This window comes from Polyodon spathula, chromosome 22 (genome assembly GCF_017654505.1).
Source record: "Polyodon spathula isolate WHYD16114869_AA chromosome 22, ASM1765450v1, whole genome shotgun sequence".
Classification (NCBI taxonomy): Eukaryota; Metazoa; Chordata; class Actinopteri; order Acipenseriformes; family Polyodontidae; genus Polyodon; species Polyodon spathula.
Window position 1 is genome coordinate 1,622,787 of NC_054555.1, and position 25,130 is coordinate 1,647,916.

Here is a 25,130-nt window from a genome sequence, read left to right on the forward strand (position 1 = left end):
CAGTCCCTGGATCTACTTAGAAGATCTATACTGCCTGGTTGCTCTTTCTGAAACACTAACTAGATTAAAGTCCCATGCCCTCCATGACTTCATGTTTGGGATCCCTCCTGCTGTTAAGTGGTGCTCTCAGACATGTTTGGGTTCACTATGTTTTATTCTTATTTATAAAAGGACACTGATGTTTTTTTCTGTTACAGTAAAAGGAGAACAAAAACAAACACAAAAAACACACACCTGTAGACTGCTCTAGAAGTTTAAGATTATTCCCCTGATTACAGCAGTCCATTAAAAAAACTAATATGAAAACACATTTATACCCAAGTATTATACCTTATTTTACAGTACAATACATCCCAGTTGTCCTAGGGTTGTGCTAAATTACTAGGAGGTAAATAACTATTATAAATAAAGAAATGAAGACAGACAGACAAAGCTTAGAAAGAGACTTTTTTATTGGTTATTATTTAAGTACAGTGCTAATGCCAGCATGTTTGGCCAAGTTAAACAAAAAAAAAATGTAACAGGCACGTGTTGAAAAGAATGATATGGGCCAAAGAAGACGCCATGTAGGTAACTTGAAGAGACAGAGTAATGACAGGCACATAGAATTCCTCAGATCGTGTGAGATACAGTAATGACAGGCACATAGAATTCCTCAGATCGTGTGAGATACAGTAATGACAGGCACATAGAATTCCTCAGATCGTGTGAGATACAGTAATGACAGGCACATAGAATTCCTCAGATCGTGTGAGATACAGTAATGACAGGCACTCGTCTCAGAACAGCATGGAAGGGAGGCCACTCCAGTGGTTGCATACTCAAGAAATGCATTTGAAAAATTGCATTAAAAAGCTACAGTATGACACCCCTATAGAAAACACTAGAACCTCTACATCCCCCATACTCAAACTAGCAGCTCTTTTGCATTTGTACAGTATGTTGCCGCTTACAGCCCAGGTATTCTCAGGATACTGGAACATTTTAATGATAAGCAAAACAAGGAGCCCAGCATTAGAAGATTCAGTCATACATAAGTTAGCGAATAACAGATTTAGACGTCATTACATATATAATATTATTTAAACACATACCTAACTACAGATAACCAGAGAAGCTGTTTTTGTATTGACACTCAAAAGATTTCACCCAGCTGTTATTCACTATGGCACAGAGATTCCAGTTCCACTATTGGGTCTTTGGCCACTACGCTGAGAGGACTGGAATACACTGGGACTTTCTTTACAAAAATCTGAATTTTCTTAAAACAATTAACACATCATAGGAATCTTCAAGGGTTCTCCCAACTTCTTAAAGACACCCGCTGGCAACAACAGGGCCAGTTTTGTAGTATATCAATGCATGTAGCCAGGTCTGCTTCATTTTCACATGTGGGGCATGCCATGAAAACGATGTTACACTGATACAACATCAATATCAGACCTCTGTCAAGCCCAGCAGGTTTGGGGTGTTGAGCCCCCCTCAATACGCAGAAGTTGGATTACTTCTAAGAATCTTGAGTTTGTCAGCAATCTGATATTGAAGTCTCATTCCATGCAATCTTAAAATGACAGCTTCCTACGTCTATGGAGACACCCGCTCTGCATGACTAGAAGAAAAGCATTTAAAAACAGGAGGTAGTAGTAAAATGAATTTGCCGATAGTAATGTTTGTGCGGCTGCATAATATTTTGAGGAGTGGGGTTATATTTTTCAGCTGATTTTTCTCCAATTTTGTACTTATTTTTTTACATGTTGCTTCATGCTTCTTTTGTACTCAATTAATCAAGCAGGACTGGATCAAGCAGGGAGAGAACCTGAAGCACCAAGAAGGGGGCTGTATGCGCTATCACAGTCTGCACTGGGCTTTAAAAAAGAAAGCACAGCACAAGGGCAATGTCAACAGTAATTCAGCTGAAAACGTACAAGATGATGCAATCCCTTCACGAGTTTAATGCCGCTTTCGCACAGAGAACATTACATACAGGGTCACAAAAACTGCAGCCTCAAACCACGCCCCAGCCTGCGACTGCCACCAAAGCTCTGACTGCCTTGCACTGCAATTGGGGAGAGATGCAATTGCTTTTGGCGATTCAAAATGCTCTTAAATTGTGATATGCTGAACCAAGTGCAGTGTATTCGGGAAACATCAGTAAAAACGCATCAAAAGTCTGTAGAATCAGACACACACGTTCACACTGTGCAACTGGAACCGAGGAAGCACCGATTAGAGCTGAAACCACTGCTCTGGTTTTCAATATGGGAGGGCAGAAAAAAAAAAAGAAAGCGATTTAGATGAGGTATGGTACTGAATTTGAAAGATTCCCCCAAGATGCAAATCAGCAATTGAAGCCCGAATAAAAGGGCACCCCCAATAGTATGAGCTGGTAGAAACTCTGAGGTATCTGTTCAGACTCCTAGGTATTCTGCTGGGGTGAGAACACACAACCCCTCGGCTGTACATGGAGTTAACCACTTGGTCCAAGCGCCTCAGACTTCTTTAGCAGTGCTGAACCAGTCTTGCAGGTTTTATAATGGAGAGGTGAGAAGTGCTGTTGTACTGCAAACAGATGCCTCCACCAAACCATTCTAAATTCAGCATATGGACACTGTAGAAGTGTGGGAATCGTCCGTCTGTCTGTCTGTTCAGAGAGCTAATCATCCTCTTTTCAGTCTGCACAGACAACACAACAATGATCCAGCTAGCATCACCGGTAGAGGCAAACTCAAAACAACCCTGTGAGCCTCATCTCAACCCATATTCTGCATCCGTGCTAAAAAGAGGTCCTCTTCCTCAGCTCAATAAACAGCGGTTTGTTTAAATGTTTATAAGCGAAATGATATAACACTGACTTAATTATGAACTCCTCCCTCCTGTTCACAGTGTGTCGAAGCCAGGCTCAGAATGCGGTACACATGGAAATTCAAATTCAGTCTTGCTCTAGTTTACAGTGTGTTGGTATCCAGATTATTGCTAAATAAACAAAAACATCACAATTTTACACTGTACAGTACTTTAGAAGACTGGAATGTATTTTTAAGATAGATAATTAAGATGAGGCAGTGTGATCCTCCTAAGCAAGTCTCTTATAAAACCACAAATAAAACCACATCAGACAGAGCTGACTTGTATGTAGCAGGACGTAGACTTTCTTAAATAGATTTTCTTCAGCTGTCAAGTCCCTTTCTTATGCATTTTACTTGACACAATACTTTAAAGCACACGGGCATACAGTTAAAAAGGCACCTTGAAAAGAGACCACCACCATCACAAGTAAACTGCTTATAACACACAACTAGATTTTATTTTATTTTATCATGCGATAGGGACAATTAAGGGCTGTAACAGCTAATGTTGTGAAGAGCTTAGTTATTAAGGGGCACACAGTATACTGTACGTGAATGCTTAATTTAAGGGATTATAACAGCTCAATAAAGTACCTTTACTGAAAAGGTAGTACGGGTACATTTAAAAAAAAAAAAAAAAATCTAAATATGAATGAGTCAGATCGCTGCTGTCAAATAATAAGGCTTCACAAGATACCCCAACAACGACAAAAGTCCTCCATTTGGCAGAACTCGTGTCCAGCTTTTCAGACCGATGCCCACTGCTGTTGGGTTCAGGTAGTTACGTTCAAGGCACTAAAGAACAAATACAATAATAGATGCTGTTAATCATGAGAAAACATGTTTCCTGACGGGTAATCCATGGTTGAAAATGTCCCCAAATTAAATAAAATCAACTGGTGAGGCATTAACATCACAAATCTTAACTGTCAGCCTCCCAGACTACAGGGGAGCTCCCAGACAGGCGAGTGGATTAAGACACCCATTCTAGGTACGCTGATCACGGTGTACAGACAGTATCGCCAAGTCTTTCATTAACTCCTACTTTAAGAGGTAAAACACCTGCTACTTTCACAGTGCAAAACTACAACCAAACTAAGTCATGTATTTCGAGTCCTCTTAAGCACTCTCAATGTGTTGTTTTTCATTTTGCAACATTAACAATGTTTTTTTTTTTTCTCCTTTCAAATAATAATTAAAAATAAAAAAAAAAATAGCTGTCAATCGAAGACTGGAGGAAACGCTTTGGAAACGTGGCCCTTACAGTCTTAATGCACACTGCATGGGGAATTTTGATGCTTGGAGTTCTGGGAGAAAAATAAAAGACGACACAGTAATGTGAAACAACAACAGTGAGTTCCAAGTCTTTGGAATGAGATTGCAAAAAACATGCTGATAACCCGTTTAGTAGGTTTAGTATATGGATCCTGCGTGAAGTAAAACAAATAAAAATGCTGGCCCAATTTCCAACAGAGTACAGATTTTACACTACACAAATATTACTTCTGTTTGCGAACACTTTGCACATCCACCAACTGAGACCCAGCTGAATGATACAGCCTATTAAAAAAATAAAATTTAAAATTAAAAAAAAAAAAAAACACCCCGAAGATTCGTAAATACAGCGGCAGATTATATTACATCTAAACGGAACTTTTACATGATTTTTTTAATATATATATTTTTTTGATCTCGTTTGTACAATTAAAATTGATATGGCCTTCAAAAGACTTGTCTGTTTTTTAAAATGACCTCTCTCTTTGACCTCTTGTCCAACCCTGGTAAGTCCATACCCTTTGAAATGAACTGCCGTGTTTCGCTATTACATGCAAGTGAAGCATAATGCTTACAGTAAACGGCTCTCATAATTACAATACCAACATCCAACACTAGTGGACAGTTACTGACTCATTCAGGATGGTTAGTTCAATTATGTACAACAGCTTTCTTCCCAACATGCCTGGTGTTAAAGCATTTTACTAATACTTATATGCTAGCTATCAAAATGTTTTCCAATTAATTCTTTATATAACATATTGTTTTTTTTTGTAAATTAGTTGATGCAACACCCCCTGGACTATGCTTTAGCTCGAGTTGTCCTTTTCCATTTGACGGATACGTGGACGCAAGTTCTAGTGGACGCACCAGTTACTGACAAACCACTATCATCATAACTGTCACTGCAGGGCACCTGAAGTCTCTCCAGGGCTGTCCCCAGCAGCTATTGCATGCAGACTACCAGACAGTATATGACAAGTGGAATCTCTCTTCCATGGACTTTCAGTTCATTAGTAGGATATGCGTTTTGCAGCTATCGCTGAAGTCAGTGGTTTTGGGATCAATCTACTGTACTGGTGTGTCCACAACAGTGTATTGCGCTACCGTTCAATACAAAGTACTGAACCCTTCAGGATACCATAGTCCTGCAAGGCTCCTCACAATTTCAGTACTGCAAACTGGATGACACGGAGCACAGTTTGAAACTCATCAGGGTTGAACTCCCTTTTGTTGCCATACGTCACTATTATATAACATTTACTGTATGGCTATATACTGAAAATATACATTCCCATATTTATATATACAGAATCATCTTAAATACAAATGTGCAAAAAATGTAAACAAATTGAATCCTTTTGCAATGTGGACACCTCTCCACCGGGGGGGAATGCTTTTTCGTGGGGTGGGGGGCGTGGCAGTGCGGGACAAGCCCGCTTGGGTCTTCGTCACAGCCTGGTGGGTTCCTCCTCACTGTCGCTGCAGTTTCCACAGCAGTCCTGCAGGGGGAGGGGGGGTGGGGGGGCAGCTCTGTTATTAATTGGAAACGTTACAGTTGTAGGGATGGAAATAAGACCCCCGTGAATAGCAGTCCGATATTCACAGGCAAGAAAGCACGTGAAGTCCGGATCTTTGTTCTAACCATGCCATTAATTATTAAACTGAACTGAACCACTGAGAAAAGGTCACTAGGTCATGGTTTAATTCTACCTGCTCAAATATTTGAATGGCATGGCCCTCCAGGACGGGAGTTGTCAACTCCCCACTGTACAATCCCACAGAGTTGAAAAAGTGGTTCCCTAGATGTGTGTAGAAAGGTACACAAGCCTGACAGAAGCGGGAAGGCCACCCTCTTCACCGCTCTTTGCAAAGCTTACCTGCCTCCCAAACAGTCGCTGCAGCAGCCCCTGTTTGGGCTCAGGGGAGGGCTGGCCCTTCCAGTCCAGATCTGGTGGCACGGTCCCGTCTGGATGGAACACGTTGAGCTCTTTATAACACTCCATATCAATCATCTGCAAAGACACAACACCCAGCATCAGTGCACAGAGAAGGGGTCTGCAAGGCTTTTGCTGAAATGTAAAAGCTGTACACACCCCCTGCTCACAATCCATATTCATGACACTACAAAAACAAACCATTACAATAATGACCCATAATTAATCCCCACATACTTCAGATTAATGGAAAAAACTGGTAGAACAGGCTTTGGTACCTAAATATTGTCTATGCTCCTGGAAGTGGTGATTACGGAGTCTATGCTCACCTCATTCTGCCAGGGGATGGAGATGCTGCCGGTAGAGACCTTGCTGTAGAAGTCGTTGTCCGCGGGCTCCAGCTCCACCCCCTTCACAGTGGAGAACTGCTCAATGTCCAACACGTCCTTGCAGTAGATAGCCTGGGGCTGTTAGGGAACACAGGTACAGAGCAGTAGGGGTTACAGACTGAGAAAAGACAAATCCCGATGCTAGGATGATGTCCCGGTGATGTGAACAGCGATAAAAGACATAGCGACAGTAACCCTGAGTACAGGGTGGCAACTGACAGGAAGCTCTAAAAAGATAAACCCAGCCCAAACAACCATCCAGCCAGTCAGAAAATAAATCACAACACAAGATTAGATTATAAGGAAGCTAGCTAGGATTGTTTTTAGCCTGGCAATAGAAAACCTGAAAAACAAAAGCCCAAAATTAGGTGCCGTTAAGTTTTAACCCTGTCAGGCATGACCACCCTTAATGGGGACAAATAAAAAAAAAAAAACTCTCTCTAGATCTTTATATATACTGCTGATTCATTCCTAACGAAGTATCATTCCCCCCCCCCCCCCCCCCCCCCCATATAAAAGCAATAGCATTTTTTTTTTTTTCCCCCCAAAATATATTTATTACGTGTTCAAAACAAAAAAATTTCCCCAGCTATTTTCAATACTTCATGCACGAAAGGTTGCAATGCATGGAGGAGGATCCTAACTCCACTCACGTCAGGAATAAAGGGGGGCTCCAGCATCCCTGCCTCCAGCCTCTTGAAATTGATGGACTTGAAGAGTGGGTGCACCTTCACTTCTGCAGCACCACCGCCCCGGCAGCCAAGCCTCTGGATCGGGTCCTTCTCCAGCAGCTGTGAGGAACAATTCCAAACATCATGGAAATAAGGCTCCCATTCCAGAACAGTTTAAACCATTGCTGGTTTACTAGGAGTTTTTAATAAGACACGCCTGAGCTTGTTACCTATACACACTGCGGCTTATCAAGCTGGTAGTTAAACCTGGAATGGGTGAAACCGCTGTGCAATAGAAGTCTTATTGCCATCCCTGTGGCAGCCGGCAGCGCCGAGGCAAAGCTTGAAGTTGCACCACTTTCAGAAAGAAAAGACCAACTCCTGCTGAGTACCAAATAAACTGAAAAATATTCAGAAATGGCGGTAGTCAGTCTCCCAACATCTCGATAGAACTGACTGACAACTAGTTTCAGTCTTCTAGCTCGGGTGTTTCTAGGGGCTTGAAGGAAACTGCATGGGTGACAGGCTAAAGACTGGCTTGTGTTGGCACTGGAACCAAAGGCACCCACCATCCTACAGAGGGACTTGGCTTCCTCAGAGAACTTGCTGGAGTACTCCTCCTGGACCTCCTTCACTAGCCGCTCCACCTCCTCGCGATTTATCTTCTTCTTGCGCTGCTGGAAGGGGGACTGGCCCTCGATCATCTCATAGATCAAGCAGCCCAGAGCCCACCAGTCAGGGCTGAAGGTGTAGCGTTCGTTTTTCACCACCTCCGGGGCTGACAGAAGGAAAACGGGGGGGGGGATAAGAGATAAGATCTTAACATTAGAACAGAAGAGGAGGCCACTCGCCCCATCAGTGCTCATCTAGTAGTTCACCTCAAAACTTCAAGTCACGTCTTTAAAGCATTTCACTGATTCATGTCTTGATAACCCTTTTCATTAGGGGTATGGTTTCAGATCAGTTGGTGGAGTCTGACTCTCACCCTTTGAGTGTACCAGCTGGGAAAGCGATCTGGTTTGTTTCAGAGACTCTGCAAAAGCCATGCCAACATGAGGAAGTAACGTTACCGATTAAACAGGGTCGCCCTTTTAGCAGACATGTTTGTATCTTCAACTAAAGGAGATACTGAACAAGCATTTTTTGGGTAGGCTAGGGTGTGGAACACGGTTCATAAGAAGCACAGTGTGCACCTATATTGACAAATTAAGTATCATCGGGAGTCCAGGCAGGTATTTTAAGTGTATGGGCTCAATTCTCATTCTCCTCTTTGAAAAGTACAAGAGAATCTTTCAAGTAGGCCAAGTAGAGGCCAGTGTTTTTCCATGGCTCCGTTTAAGATTTACTGTGCCAAAATTGGTTGGCATGAAAAAAAAACAAAAAAAAACCTAAAAGACAAAAAAATGAAATAAACACCTGGTAATGAAAAACAACAGTCACTTTGGGACCAACACAGATGTGTGGATTACAAAGGGGATTAGGAGTTTATAAACACAAAACAAAGAACACACTAGAAACATCGTCACACTGGCCTCTGGGAAGAAGAAGGAAACACCCTTTACTTGCCAGTCAAATCTAACAATTTAAATCACTCATAATAACATAAACCAGTCTGGAGGCTGACCAAAACACAACAGGGATTAAATGCATGATGTAAAATCTGATTGCATCTTGTCTGGTTAATAATGGTAAAATAATTCTCTTCTAAAACGCTGTTAACAAACTCACTAGTTGTTGCTCTGCTGGTAATCGTGCTCTGTTGGTATTTGGAACAGGCAGGCTACACTATCTGGGTTCATCACTAAACGGATACACAATGTGATACAGGACATCCATACAGCGCACTCACCCATGTATCCCACTGTCCCAACTCTGCCTTTGATTGTTTGCCCCTCTGGCACATGAACAGCTAGCCCCAAATCAGAGATGCGGATATGACCTGAACGGAGAAAGAGCACAGGTTCAAAAAACATTTTCAACAGCACCATGAACACACACCACTGAGCATCCACTTTTAATAATTTCAATTTAGGACAGCAAGCCTTTCTTCAGCTGGATGGAAAAATCAGTGCTGTAAACAAGCCGCTAAATAAAAAAAAAAGAATAATCCCTAAAAGCACTGTATCCACTGAGGAGGGGAGAGTGCGATGGGGAACTGCAGTTTGTTGTCTTTAGATATCAGTTAAGGGCTCCCATCTGCTGGATATAAGGGGCACTACAGGTTGTATATAAAACAATGGCAACAGGACTTTCCACGCCACTGACCTGCATACAGTTCTAGGAAACACATCTCACTCTAAAGTGCAAACCAGTAGCTATTCTTTTTTTCAGAAGTCATCCAAGCGATACTCTTTTAAGTACCAAAAGAAATACAGGTTCTATTCAGGGCTCATGTACTCACCGTGGTCATCTAATAGAATATTTTCTGGCTTCAGATCTCTGAAAAACAATGTAAACAATAAAAAGAGACACATCATTTCTGATTTCGTACACTACTTCAAGCCTCACCCCTTCCAAAACAGACGAATCAGTTCAATAAGGCAATCACAATAAGGCATTCATTGATAAACGATAGGAAGCGCGTCTCTAGAAGCAGGGCCGATAGTGTACGAGTGTACTGTGTTATGCAGGAAGCACGTACCTGTACACAATCTTCTCCCGGTGCAGATCCTCCAGCCCACAGCACAGCTCTGCTGCATAGAACACAGCTCTCTTCTCATCAAAGCCTGCCTGCCCCATGTGGTAGATATGGAACTTCAAATCTCCCCCATTCATGAGTGTAAGGACAAGGCACAGGGCGTCTTTAGTCTCGTAGGCATAGGCCAAACTCACCTGAAAACAAAGGTAAATGCAGTGTCAAGACCAGAGTACAGTAAAGCATATTACAAAAGTAAATAAAAAAAACACACATGGCAAAACATAGTAAACTATAGCAAATGCATAGTATAGCCGTGGGAAAGACAGCAAACAAATGCTTTGAAGTTTTAAAACAGCTCCCATGTACTTACTACAAACCTACTGTTCACTTTTTCCAAGATCTGTTTCTCGTTGAGCGCCATGGACTCCCCTTTCCTCTTTTTGATTCTCTTCTTTTCCAGCTTCTTGCAGGCATACATCTTCCCTGTCGCTCGCACCTGGCACGCACAAACCTGGCAGGGGGAGAAACGTGAAGGAATAAATACATACACAAATAAATAAATACAAACGACCCATCAAGGGCAGTGTCGTGGGCCCACGTCACACGGTTAACTAACTGTTAGTGTTAACATTATCTGGATTACAATAACTCGACTGCAAAACACCAGTGCTCCCAACGGCTTGCTATGTGCCAGTACCAAAATGCAGCGCTCTGCGTCGACTGGAGTAGCACAGTAAAATGCTCTTGTGCTGCGTCTCTACAGGCTTGAATAGCACTGTCCAGTAAATCAAAAACCACATTAAAAATGCAGGAATATTTATTCAGCAGCAAGCTTGTAATGCAGTTCCACTGCTCTAAATAAGTTATTAATCAGACAATGAGACTCTAAAAGGGTGCAGAGCAGAGAGAGGTTGCAGTCAGATATGAGGGAAGTGTGGGACATGCAGCTCTTACCTCTCCGAAGCCTCCCTTCCCCAACACTCGGTACTGCCGGAACGTGTACTTTGTCACAGGCTGCCTAGAGAACAGGGAAGGGTACAATGCAGCAAGACTTTGAAACAGTGTGAAACAGATCCATCCCTAGCAGTGCAAATGATTTGATATGGGAGCCGGGCACAGCCTCTCATGCTACAACCACACCCACCTCTCGAGCCACTTCCATTGCAGAAACCTGTTGAAGTGCATGCTGTCAAGGTAATCCGCAAAGGGAGCCACGCTGAGATAGCCATGGATCAATCTGCAAGGCAATGAAACTGATGAAATCCATCACCGTAATTAATATGCAACTTAAGACACATCAGCTGAAATACAGCCAGCTGAGCATGGCAACGTTTCAAACTAAAACAACAACCACAACTCCAGTTTCTTGATCACACTGAATCAATAACTTCAGAACCATTTATTGCACAGGAAAATAGTTTTGGCAACCATTCCACCAGGGGGCATCACTCTGCAGAACAGGAAGGGACCCAGAACACCACATTGCGACATCCTTAACCCGGAAATGCTTCAGTCAGCTGTTTATCATGTCGTGTCATGCATGCAAGCCATAGCTGACTTGGATGGAGGTGACATTGACCAAGTAATAGGATAGGCAGCTCCCCCTGGTTGAGATTTGTTCATTTATTTTAACCACCGAATTCTGCTCCCCAAGGGCTGCTGAGCAGATTTCCAAAACAGTTTTCGTGTACATAAATAGATCAAAATTCACAGGGATGTCCAAAGTGCAAATCCCAGAGCAAAGCACATAAATTATGTTAAACTGAGTGGTATGAATATGTTTAAATAAATAAATAACATTTTATACATCTATAAAATCCTTAACATCAAGTAATTTCAGGGAATATGTACATTACTGACCTACTTATTCTTAATAAAATTTAGCACATTAAGGCAGGGGGCTGTTTTCAGAGATTAAATGATTAACATTGAATAATAATAATAGCATGTCTATATTAGCAACAACTCTTTTAAAAAGGTTCGCTAGACCCCGCTTAGCCCTTATCTTGTTTACTACATTACATTATTGCTGGTGGCATAATGTGCTTCATATCCCACTTGGTTCTACATATGCATGGGGAATGACAGCAATGGATTTGAGTGTCTTGTTGTTTGTTAAACGTGGAGACTCACTTGTTGCACTCCTTGAAGAGCTCCTTGCAGGCCTCCTGCTCCAACCTCTCAGTACAGCTGCACACCAGCTCCTCTGGGATCTCGGGAACATGCTCCTCCGACTGCAGGTGACAGGGCACAGCATCAACACCCACGGCAGGGCCAACCCTGGCCCTCCAGATCTCTTCCAGTCAAGCTCTTTATTCCAAGCAGGTCCTACATTAGTTCATGGCCTCTTAGCAGCTTCAAGTAATGCTTTAGAACCAGCTTGGAGTAAAAACCTGGACTGGATTTTCGAGGGCCAGAATTGAATACCACTGACCTACAGCACTGCAACTGCACATTCTGCAACAGGGCTCCAAACTCACACCCTGCCCTGCACCCAGTCCTGGGTTTCACAACAACCTTTAGTTAAAAATATATTATTTAAAACGATCAGGAGCCAGTAGCTTGATGTTAAATCAATTGCTTCTCATTTACAGCTGCATGAACAGCTACTGCAGTATCAGTAAGACTACAGACTCAAGTCTGACTTGTTCATGCTGTGATGAGAAGTGTGATCAGTTGCTTCAGAGCAGGATTTACGAGGAACTCCTGACACTAGGAACCCATCCAGTACACACAAATCAGCAGCCAGCACTGGCAAAGCTATTGCAAGTCTTGCTCAGGGAAACAATACCATACCCTGGGGTTCAGGTGCTTGTCTATTAGCTGCTGCCCACATTCTTTTCTCTTCTCATCTGGTGTGACCTCATATTCGGCCTGCGGGGAAAACAAACACAAAACACACAAGCAGATAAGACCAGAATATGATAATCTAGTTAAAGGCTAAACGTTTTAATTGAACATGTAACATTATGCGTGCAGCTGTTAACACCCTGCATAACAGTCTCGTTTATAAATGAGGTGATTCGTACCACTGACAAACCCCTTTCCACCACCTCCAAGAGCAGGAAGAGCTGAAGCTCCCTTTAGGGGTTTTAATCCTACAGACCTCGGCTCTCACTCGTGGGTCTGACAAGACTGAAAAGCCCTTGAGAACATCAAATGCCCACTTCAGATTCTCTTCAAATCTCAATAATGCGCGAGCAATAAACAAACACCGGGGCTCCCCAGCTCGAGTGAAACTCAGTGGACCAGCCCAGAGTAAATCTCTATCGCCCATCTGCACTCTCACTGCTACGCATGAGCCTGCTTGCTGGTAATGTCACAGGAGCAGAGCAGCATGTAAACATGAGACAAACAAAATCTCATGTCTCCAGGGAGCAGGTTGGGAAAAATTAAGAGATGACCCTGCACTAATGTTATAACAGCACAAATCACTGAACATTAAAACAAAGCTGACAGGTGCAATGAAAGAGGGGGGGCGGGGGCACACAGACGTGCTGGCAGAGTCGAAGGCACGGAGAATGGTCTCGGTTGCTTGTCTTGGTCAGCAGGAAGGGGGCATGGAATCCTTCAGCTGGTTCCTTACCACAGCGTCCAGGAATCTGATGCAGCGTGCAAGCTCTGGCCTCGTGTCGCAGAACTGCCGGAACAGCAGGCGTCCGATGGGCTGCTTCTCACAGAGGTTGTGATAGTCTTTCTCTGCGGAAAACACAAAAAGTTTACCCAGGAGTAAAAGCCGATCATGTGAAACGACCCCAGAGCCTGCAATGACCAACAGTGGGCTCAGAACAGGGAATCCTACCCCACGATAAATAACTTTCTACCAACTTTTTACCTTTACCTGAAGAACTGAATGTACAGTCCATGCTTTTTTTTTTTTTTTTTTTTTTTTTTTTTAAATAAATCTACTCCAACAATAAATCTGTGACATCAGTTGGCTTTAGATTACACACCTTTTACAGGTGGAGACACTATTGCCCGTTATCTACGTAATATCATAGCAGCACAATAAAAACGCTGTGTATTAGAAAAATGAACTGGGATTTGCACAAACACAATTACAAAAATTTATAATATTTTTATCAGTGACAGCTACAGTACTGCACAAACACATTTGCATACCCTACAATGGCACTGTGCAAAGAAGAGGTATGCAAACATTACCATGTGGTCACAGCAACACAAACTACACCATGCTTTTCAATTTCAAACCAACTTTGTGTTTAACCTTTGGTGTGCGTTGCACTGTTTAAGGGTAACTTCAACATTCTCCAGTACCCCCGTCTGGTGTGCGAGGTTGATGTGTTATTGCAGGATATCCTGACTGGCTACGTCTGGGTTGCAACAGGTATTTAATAACCTGCAACAAATTAAACCATAGGGTATGCAATGCAGCAATAAAACCCTGATCAAATTCATCTACTGTACTGTATCAGCAAGTATGATCATTTGCAATCCCAGTTTTAAACAAAACAATATTTCACCTGTTAAAACATGTGTTCTGAGAAGAGCACTCCTAAAAACAGCAGAGCTGTCTATATCACACACCTTGAACTGTACATCTGCACTTCTTTCTGTGCATTACTATACGTTCCTCATAGCGGTTTCCTCAAAAACATCCGCCTCTCAAACACAGCACTTGTCAATAACTTTGCAGTATCGAGGATTCTGCTATACTGTATTTGCAGGTCTGTCTCCGAATACATACTGTGCTAGACCCCTGTATGCAGATCAATGGGGTTACTTTCACATGTTGTCAGTCCTTTGTAGCAGCAACTTACTTTAAGATTTAAAAAAAAAAAAAGAAAAGCTAAAACAGATATTTTCTAACAGCAAGTAGACATTAAAGGACTCTTTGACATTTTCTTCCTTTTAAGTCATATTCCATACTCGGGAGAACACATCCCTATTCTGCTCTCACTTCCAGATTTGTCTTTCTGTTCTTTGCTAAGCGTATTAAAAAAACAACATGAAAACAATATATATATATATATTATATATATATATATATATATATATATATATATATATATATATATATATATATATATATATATATAGAGAGAGAGAGAGAGAGAGAGAGAGAGAGAGAGAGAGAGAGAGAGAGAGAGAGAGAGAGAGAGAGAGTGCAAAGGCTTTCACACTCATTCGAACCTGGGCCTCTTACCTCGTGTTTTACCATTAACCGATGTCTGTAGACATAGAACGCCTCCATGCCTATACGTTATTAAGACCTGTTGTTGAATGGTTTTGATGAAGGTGATGGCTGGGTGTAGGTCACAGGGCTAGTCTCACTGTGAATTGGTAAGAGCGTGGTTGGTGGCGCGGGGGGACGCAGTACTTTTATCCCCCACTCAGAAAACATATATGCATGGGGCCGCAGAGTTCGCCCTCCAGTTAGACCCCTGTATGCAGATCATGGGGTATTTTACTACTTTCACATGTTGTCAGTCCCCTTTTGTACACACTTCTTTAAGAGTTAAAAAAAAAAAAAAAAAGAAAAGCTAAAACAGATATTTTCTAACAGCAAGTAGACATTAAAGGACTCTTTGACATTTTCTTCCTTCTACATTTCCTTCCTTTTAAGTCCATATTCCATACTCGTGAGACACTCCCTATTCTGCTCTTAGAGCTCTCTCCCCGGCATCTCCTCTCTCACCACACACTCTCTCTCTCCCTCTAAGCGATGAAAAAAACACCCTATATATATTAATATATATTATATATATATATATAATATATATAGAAGAGAGAGATAGAGAGATAGAGAGAGAGAGAGAGAGAGAGAGAGAAGAGACACACACACACACTTGCAGTTTGAATGGCAAATTTGAAGTGTGTAAACTCTGAAAACATGCAAATACCACCCCCGTCACCCACCCCCGCAGGCAACATTCACAGAATGGATCTTTTTCTTGGCATCTGTACATAAAAATTTAGTATACAAGCAAAACCATGTATTGCTTTCTCCCGGGCTTCCAAATTATAGAACCAGTATAACAGAAGATACAAAGCAATAAAACATAATTTGTGCACAGTGGACAAAACCAAAAAGGTGATGTGCTATCTTTTCCAATGAAGCAGAATCGATGTGAGGGGTGTGTGTGTGTCACGACTCTCATACTGACTCTGGTGCTCATTTAAAAACAAAAAATTAAAAAGGCAACTTTGGCCTTGCCCAGGTTTTTCTTGCCAATTTCAAGACCTCTACACTCTATCCCCCCTCCCTTGCAGTCCAGGTTACCACATCAAAGCTTCCTGTGCTGAATTCCCACTTCAACACACAGCACAGCCTTTTACCTTTGAAAAATAACACTGACTTCTATTACAGGTCAAATCAACCACATCATTCTCTCTCTAACAGTGACGTTAAAGGGTTTCATGTGAATAAACTCAGAATGTGCCAAAGAGGCTTAACTGTAGAAGACCAGCTACCAGCTGGCCCGAGCAATTAATTAAAAACGGATATATTTATGTATATAATTAGTTTGATCTAAAACCTATATAGTTATAGATAGATATAGATATACAGACACAGGCTTTAACACAATGATTTGTAGCTGCATTCTACGGCAGCCCTTTTCTCTCTCTGTCAGTAAACACAGAAGCTGTGGGTTTCCTGTGTCACAATGCTCAAAGATAATCTGCCCAAACCATCTGCAAAAAAAGGGCATGATATGCCTCTCTCTCCGTCCAAAAAAGCATGGAAAAACTCTGGAGGCAGATGCATTTATTTTGCATTTTACCATACTATATGTTGCTTGTTGATGACAACTCAAAATAACCCTTAACATTTAGGTCACTCAGCAGCTTCAACAGATCTTGTGAGCGATAGTGTGCGGTGAAACCGTTTTTAAAAAAAAAAAAAAAAAAAAACAGACTTCTCCTGTGCGGTATAACAGAATTCTCCCTTTAAAACTTAAGGACACAGAACAACATTTCATAAGCTCTACAATGCTTTGCACAGCAGAGGTATAATTAATTAATTAAACGCATGGTTTTGCCTGTGACTGGCTCCAAACTCTCTACTGAAACTCTTGCTTTGAGAAACGTGTTACTGTATTAAAAGCAGAATGCTAGTTTTTTTTTTTTTTTTTTTTTTTTAACTGTATGAATTAAAAGGTGAATGCGTATAGCACGCTGCAGTACACAGCTGGGGGAGGGGTGTGCAGTTGCAGACAGAGCCTGTCGATGGTACTGCAGAGCGTCATCACCTCTGCTGGGGCATGCAGCAGGTGAGAGTGTGGGAGTGCGAGAGGAGATAAGATGTGGTTTGCACAGGGAAGCTAGTTAACTGTGTGGAGAAACAGCAGCACAGGACTCATGCCTAATGACTTTTTATCTACAGATTCTTTTACAGAAGCAACCTTGCACAAAAGTTGCACACAGAAGGCGTCACTATATTCCTTTCACTAAGAAAGGATGTGAAATGCCCCGTCTTCTTCTTCTTATAGCAAGTACCCTACAAATAAAATCACAATGTACAGCATATAAAAAATGCTGACTTGTGAGGCTGGATTATAATAATATAGAGGGGTGGTTTAGCATTGTGTCACATGTGATACAGAAATGGACACTGCAGGATTAAGGGGGAGAGGTCCTGGTTGCGTGGTTCTGCACAGATCTTGAGCTGAGAGAGGGTTCACAGTGTCAGTCGCTCTCCTTGCTACTCCACAGACTTTGCCTTTCTTTCTTCAGAGCTTTCACTCAATGTGCATTTTGAATAGTTTCACATTTTGCTGCCTATCACTTACACCACTACACAGTACTTAGAAAGCCTGAAACATTTACTCTGCCTGTCACTAGACTAGCATTCAAGTACTGGAGCACTCAAATACGTTTTTATTCTAAACTCCCACCCTTGTGAACAGACATCCAAAGACCATGAAAAAGCAGAGTTTATCTTTCAAAGCAAAAGGACAAAAAACAAATCAACGCAGGCAGCTATTAAAATCAAAACAAAAATAATATTAATTTCAATGCAGCCTCACTGCAGGGCTTAAAGCTCTGGTTATATCTATCCCCAGCAATTTGTCTGCATCTGAAGCAATGGCTCTACACATTTCACCACAGCTCTATTAAACTGCCTTCATCTTAATAAAACTTCATTAACTACACATACAGTATCCTTCCATTCCTGCTGCATGTTATTTATGTCTCTATCGATCGAGCAGAACTACGTGTCCCTGTATGAACAAATAGCCCCTTGGAAAGAGCAGGCTGCATTTTAGCTGACTGTTGTTGTTGTTGCCGGTCATGTATTGCTGGTACAGTGGTCACCAATTCATCACCTGTCCATTTTTCTACACAAATACATTATTTTAAAGACACCATTACGGGTTTGGAGACTGAGGGGGGATTATGAAAATCAAATCATAGTCTAACTTTTAAAAACAAAAAGCACCAAAACAGTGATTGCTTTGTGTTCTGTTAGCGTCAGTGCCGGGACATCCTCTACTGAGCGTCAATCTCTTAACACAGTCCATTCACAACAGTATAACGTCTTCATTAATCTTGGTAAACCAAAGCAAACAATGGATCTTATGACCGCATTTGCAGCTGCAGTTTATTGTACATATATTACTGTGTAATGTAGGAGACATGTGAAAAATACAAAATGCAAAACCCAATGTAACCTGAAGGCTTCCCCAGAGATACATGGTTTATAATAACATGCAAGCTGGGGATAAAAACAAATCCCTGCTCGGTTACCAGAATCCGTAAGCAGCCTCGCTATGAAGTGCACGCTTTTGGTGAACGAACAAACGCATGACTAAATAAATAACGAAATAAATAAACAAACCAACTCACTAACTAGAAGAGTAATCATCAAACATGGATCTCAAATCGACAGAAATGCATTTTTTCAACCGCTCTTTTTTTTTTTGCAATTAATTATACATAGTGATATCATAGCCTTTAGAAAACTGTACTGTTAACAGAAAAACAACAAATGTTTTATTAGGTTGTGACATTTCCCATTAAAAGATAAATACAATAAAAGAACAGCCTTTTTTCTAGCAGTACGCAAAGAAAGCACTTGTTACTGGGTAGAAAGGGAGCGAGGGCAATTAGCTGAATGTTTAATTGACGCTTAAGAAAAGCCAAAAGCCATGACGATCAATAAGCGATGAAGCGAATAATTGTTGCATCTATAGAAATAACTAACCTGCAGTTGCATGTGTCGTATGTGTACTGTTTAAAGGGACCTGTACCTAAACAGCAGGTGAAATACGTCTGCCAAATAAACTAATAATAAATAAATGCATTATATTAATGGTTAGTGACGGGAACCTTTACAAAACAAATGCCTTTTTAATTTCATATTGATCGATACTCGACATTCTGCTGGGCTTAAGCAGCGTAACAGCCCTCAGTAACAGAGTGCTTGGGTCCATTAACAAAGCAATAAGGAGGAACGAGGTAAGGGCTTGCAAAGGAAATCACAGAGCATGACGCTTCTCTGAAATCCTCGTGCTGAGAACGTCACCAAATTAAACAAAGCTTTAGAACATGATATCGCCGCTGTAGTGAATTGCAATATTTGTATTGTTTCAAAAAAAGAAATAAAAATTGCACAAACATGCAGCTAGAGCAGCAACAACCCTCTTTACTGTGACGCCATGGAAATGTTGGCAGTCCCATATCAGATAACAGGAAGATGTGGGTACCATTATGCAACCATAAAGCTTGGCTAATAATACGATATTTTAAAGAGGCACTGTCCTCTTTCTGATGGCTTAACTTTCTGATTAAAACTTGAAATCAATGAGAAAGGCCATCTTAAGATCCCTCCATCACATAATATAAATTACTGCAACAAGTATTTCTGTACAAGAAAGTGTATTAATTGTACACAGATGAAATATCAAATATGAAATAAATTAGTCCACGCAGTTAACTTACTTTTATGTAAACACTAAGCAAACACCTACGTACATTTTAACAACTACGTAGCCACACTACCCTAGATCCTTGACTGTTTCTAAAGAACAGAAGGGTTGGGCATGGTGAGCACTCAGGACAGTTTTGCAACCCTCTTCTCGGAGGCCAAAGACAAGAGATTGGGAGGAGTTTAATATGGTCAAATCAACAGTATATGAAGAGATTACTGAATCACTATACAGCAAGTCCACTGCCTGGCAGCCTCTCTCCAGCAGGTGGCGTCGCACTGAATTCAATCTAGATTCTGAATTCTGAAAGTTTGATCAAGTTTATAATACCACAGCAGCTACTAGGGGTGTGAAAAAAACAAAAAAAATCTTAATATGGCTTACTGTAAAGCACTGAAGCAAAGAGCATTCTAACTGAATGCAAAATAAGCTGCTAATAAAATACAAATAAAAAAAGCCTGGAATTCTGGACAGTATCCAAATCGCGTTGAGGTATAAGAAAAAAAAAAAAAAAACGTGATCAGCTTTTACTAACTTGTTACAAAATCAGGCTGACAAGCCCTTTCCCAACCACCCCGCTGTTCTTTACTGCAGCATGTGTCAGGACTGAGGGGAACTTCCCCTTCTTCCTCTCACAACAGCTTCCTGTCTCTCTGCAAAACACAAGGTGTGAGCAGACATGGGGCAACCTTCTTCAAGAGCTGCCTGACCACCCTGCTCGCTGGCAGATCACAACAGAACACTCAGCGGCCGTGAATAAATAAAACAGAACAGTGCTTTATCCGTGGAACGCCTGGATCCCAGAGGATCCTTTGAAGAAAAGTACCTAAATGCTCCTGTAGGAATTCAAATCCAGATGTACCACATAACAAACCAGTTACACAAATGAGGAGGGGAACTAGGAAAACATGAAAGTACAAGACATACTTCATGTGACACGCTTCCCTTATCCACCACATTCGGCTAGATTGGCTTTACCAGAATGGTGCTAAAGTAATTTTGTTTTTGCCCATTTTGGTTGCAGTAATTGTTATTGCAAAAAATCAGCATTTCTTGACATGTAAAGGATGTTATAAAGCAAGTGTGAGCAACGTCGCTGACCCAAATAGACTAAACCAATAACACATAAAACCACTCTGCAAACTTCCTGTAATGATAAGGGTTGATAACACGGTACCATATAGCACATTTTAATACACAAGTCAACGCTCACCTCACCTTAAGATCCATGCACACCGATATTGTACTTTGATTTTTCTAAGTCTGGACTGTGATCATATACTGGACAAGATAAAAAACAATTCCTGCAGTACTGCTTACCTATGGTCTGTCGCAGCTCCTCACACAGACTGACATGGGGAAACTGCAGCATCTGTTTCCATTTTTTACTCTTGCCTTTTCTCTTCCCCCCACCTCCTGTTAAATGAAAACGAAGCAGACTTCAGGGGACGCAGATCGCTGAAAGCACTTCTGCCCTGCCAGACATTCCACCAGTGTGTAACGGAGCAGATTCAAACTCTCATTAGCACAGACTAACATTAACAGTACTGTGTAATCTTTTGCAGATGAAGGAAGGAATAAAATTTAAGACACAGACACCAATTAAACAGTCTAAGCCGGTAGATATAATGGTAGGCAAGAAAGTTTTAATGACCCAATCCCCAAATGAACACCGCCATCACATTTGGTTATAAAAAAAGTGTTTCCAATTTCAAGCAGCAGTGGGTTTCAAGGCTTTCTCTAAAATTTACATTTAAAACATTTAAATAAAAGAATAGGAAAATGAGATTGCTGCACACACAAGTGAAAGCAGTCTGCTGACGGCATGTTTGCATTATTTATTTGTATTTTCTGTTACGTTAAAACCAAGGCAACATTTCCTTCCTCTTTCATACCCAGGAGACCTAGAAAAGGCATCCATTCTTAATCAATTTACAGTTTGGTTTGTTACTCGCAGTTCCATAATTCAAGGGGGTATAATGCTGTTGAATATAAATTGGAGGAATACTTCTAAATATTTATTACTGAATACAGCTGTCCATCTTTTAAACTGAAAAAGATTATGCAAAAAAAACAAAAGACAAATCCCTTAAATTCTTCAGACTAGCAGTAATTATATCAGCTTTGTAAAATAGATACATTACATAGGTATAAGACAAAGCTGAAAAATAACACATGGGAGTTATTTAACCAGTGAAAACAAAGTGCAGTGTAGTAATTACTGTTTATTAGATTAACTGCAACACGCACACACCTATCTCTCTTTTAATATCTATGGGACCTCCGAGGCACTGAAATGACCTTTTAATGTAGAGTTAGAGGAGATCTCTTCAGGCAGTCAGTGTGGGATTCCCATCCTCTGCAGGCTACTGTAGAGACAGGTATGGATGGGATGGCTGTGTTGAGAGCACTGGTGTGCCCAGACCTGGCCTTTACAAGGCGCTAAAGAAGAATTGCACCAGTTAGGCGCAGCATGTCCCCCAAACACTCTGGGACACTTGCTAATCGTAAAAAGAAAACCTTTTTATTTTACGTGATTTTTTAAATTTGTATTTGCTCTTGACATACCATCCTGGAAGGTGAAGAGTTTACAGCCATGCAAAGTACAAAGTGTTGTTTGTCTAAAATGAAACGAGGTAAAACAAAAAGTACATGGTCTACTTGTAAATCCACCCGAACAGCAGCTCCACCTGCACTCACTGCATGCAAGGACACTGAGACGACATTTCCACCTGCTCTCGGAAACCAACTTCATGGATGCTTTGCGAGTTCCTTCGACCGTGTCAGCAATTACAAACAAACTTAAGAGGTGGGATCCTGAGCACATCTGTAGACAATCTAACAAGAAAGAAAGCTGGCAGGAGTGCACAATGAAAGGCAGGTGACCCCATCGCTCTAAACCCGAGGGCACATAAACTGGGAACCCCCTTCACCACAGGGCACAGCACCTTCCATGCCAAGGAGTCATGGGAGTTCTGACTCGACAACACATCTTTATTTTTCTTTATATAACACCTTTCATAGTGGACCAACATCACAAAGCACTTTACAGAGGTAGGCTGTGAACTGCGCATTATATGCAGAGTCACTTACAATAGGACACTGATCTAACATCTCACTCGCAGGACAGAGCACAAGGAGGTTAAGTGACTCGCTCAGGGTCACACACAGCGTGTCAGTCAGTGGCAGAGCCCTGGACTTTAACCACTGCACCGCACTGCCTGCACTATGTGTAGTGATTAGAAGGAAATGCACTTTATTGAGACTCTTCACTGATTAAGAAAGAGGATCTACCAGTAGATGTGTCAGCAGCACATTTCAAAACGATGCTATGACGAGACCAGGGCTGCAGGAGATCAGCTATCTTGTTAACAAGGGTACCACCCTGTTGTGATGAGGTGTACAATAGTGTGCAGGAGTTTAGACGTGAAGACATGACAGCAAGCAGTAATTCTGTACTGTTTGGAGTAACTACTACAGTCGGTACTGACAAGCCCAAACACGTGCGAGTCCGTTAAAACGAAAACTGTGGATCTGGACTAGCAATAATACTATGCGCAGGACAGGGGTAATAACATATTAAAACTGCTACTGTATTGGAAAGTAGGCAGAGAGATGAACAGAACTGTCAACCCGCTACAAACTAATAATAAAGGCATACATTACCAAGGCAACGCAACCGCTAAGCGAAATGTGGGCACTACAATTGATAACAGCAGACAACAGCTGTTTTGAATAAATAAATAAAAGACGTGAATAAATAAAGAAACTCTGCTATCTACACGGCCTGCGCCAGCTCGCAGAATCCCCAGACTTTCCTAGCAGACAGCGTCCCGCTCAATCGCTTACCTTCCCTCGCCTTGAGCAGCACGGTGTTGGCCACGATATTCTCGAGCTCCATGGTTTCCTGGGTTGTGCTGCGTACTGCAGGCGCAGGCCCGGCCTCGTCCCCGAGTTGGCGGTGCGAATGTGTCTCGTCCTCCCCCACCCCCCCAAGGCTCAGCGGCAGCCTCCTCAGTCACACCCCGCTCTCGCTCGCTCGCTCTCCGCCCAGAAGCACAGAGCCTTTGCCGCTCCGGCAGTCCCCCGTGTGTTTACTCACACTGCCCGCCCACACGCTGCCCGATTGGATTACTACCGAATTCTCTGCGCACTTCTGGCACCCTATTGGTCTAATCAGTCGGTTCACGCCTACAATTTGGTAGAAGCCTCCGCCCCCACGTCCCTGAAACGCAGAGGGATGGGAGTGCCAATGGAAACCACGGAAATCACCCAAAAACCTGCAGGCACGGTTACTGCTCTCTGATTGGTCATTTACAGGTTATAGTCGGGGAGGTATTTTTTTTAATGCACTAGTCCACCTGCAGAATCGTCCTAATACAATTGAACAACATACCAGTAAAAAAGCACTTCACACGGTAAACACCAAAACAACGTTAAATAAGAAAACGTAGCTCCCCCCCTCGCCTAAGTAACCTGGTTACCATCTGTAGGTAGGCGACTTCACCCACAATGTAAATGTTAGCTTACTGACGCTTTGAAATACCATTACAGCTTACCGTAATAAGCAGCAGCTTGGCCTTCAGTTTACTGCAGCCCAACTGAATATATTTATTACGAGTTTCGAGTTGACTGTACAAGGTTTTGCAATAACAACCATTGAAAAAAATTGGAGCAAAGTTAAACTGATAAAAATAAATAAATAAATAAATAAATAAAAAGACAGGTGGAGCTGTTGAGCTATACTTCGGAGACATTAAAATTTATTATAACGGTTCGCTGTGCTAAAGTTGCTCTAAACACATCTGGGCATCGCAGTACTCTGCCTGCTTCTTAATTTGTTTCGTTCCTTGGCGTTTCTCTTAATGCCCTCACAAGTTTAGCAATGAAACGGGATGCCCTTGGTGCTACTGTACGGCAATACAGGATGAAATTTGCTACCCTGCACTGGACTACAGCACAGCAGCTAGAGTGGGCGTTGACTGTTAAAAACAGCTCTGCTTTTATAAAAGTTCACTGCGCTATGCCATGGTAAACGCGTAGAGAATGGTGAAGTAATGGTGTATCACAGGGCAGTGTGGTGATTCCCAGAGTGGCAGTATGTTGAAACATTAGCAAAAAAAAACAAAAACAAAAACAAAAAACAAAAAAACAAACAAAAAAAAACATGTTAAACTGCATAAGACTCCACAGCACGGCCCAGGTAAAGCGTGCCAATAGAAAACAAAACTAAAAAGAAAATTAAAACAACAACAGCACGTCTCTCCTGCCTGTTGTGGTTTGTGTTACCCATGCTGGGTAGACTTGGTGTCAGATTTATTTTAAGTAGTTATTCATCGTTTGCGTAATGGCCTCTAGTAGTCCACTGTGCACAGATGCATTCCTAAGAGACCTCATCTTAAAAGGAAATGCAAGTGTTGATTAAACTCGGTTTGGTATCCAGGGATTGGAGAAGGAAAGATAATTATTTGAGCTTTACAG

The 25,130-nt window shown here is 41.7% G+C and overlaps 1 protein-coding gene across 3 annotated transcripts; it reads right to left on the minus strand.

Moving 5' to 3' along the window:
- Positions 1–434: 434 nt before the first annotated feature.
- Positions 435–23,722, minus strand: LOC121296931 (G protein-coupled receptor kinase 6-like). Of its 3 annotated transcripts, none has more exons than XM_041222866.1 (16): positions 23,499–23,722; positions 20,970–21,065; positions 13,343–13,455; positions 12,553–12,630; positions 11,890–11,990; positions 10,901–10,993; positions 10,711–10,774; positions 10,127–10,267; positions 9,760–9,950; positions 9,520–9,557; positions 8,968–9,057; positions 7,688–7,896; positions 7,101–7,238; positions 6,388–6,525; positions 6,002–6,136; positions 435–3,641 (listed from the first exon to the last, which is right to left on the minus strand). In XM_041222866.1, the coding sequence occupies exons 1-16, from the start codon at positions 23,548–23,550 to the stop codon at positions 3,504–3,506; spliced, it is 1,815 nt and encodes a 604-aa protein (XP_041078800.1). In that variant the 5' UTR covers positions 23,551–23,722; the 3' UTR covers positions 435–3,503. The 3 variants fall into 3 exon arrangements, with proteins under 3 accessions (XP_041078800.1, XP_041078803.1, XP_041078801.1); XM_041222867.1 differs by having other exon boundaries at positions 3,549–5,623; positions 23,499–23,721; XM_041222869.1 differs by lacking the exon at positions 20,970–21,065.
- Between the last annotated feature and the right edge of the window lie 1,408 nt (positions 23,723–25,130).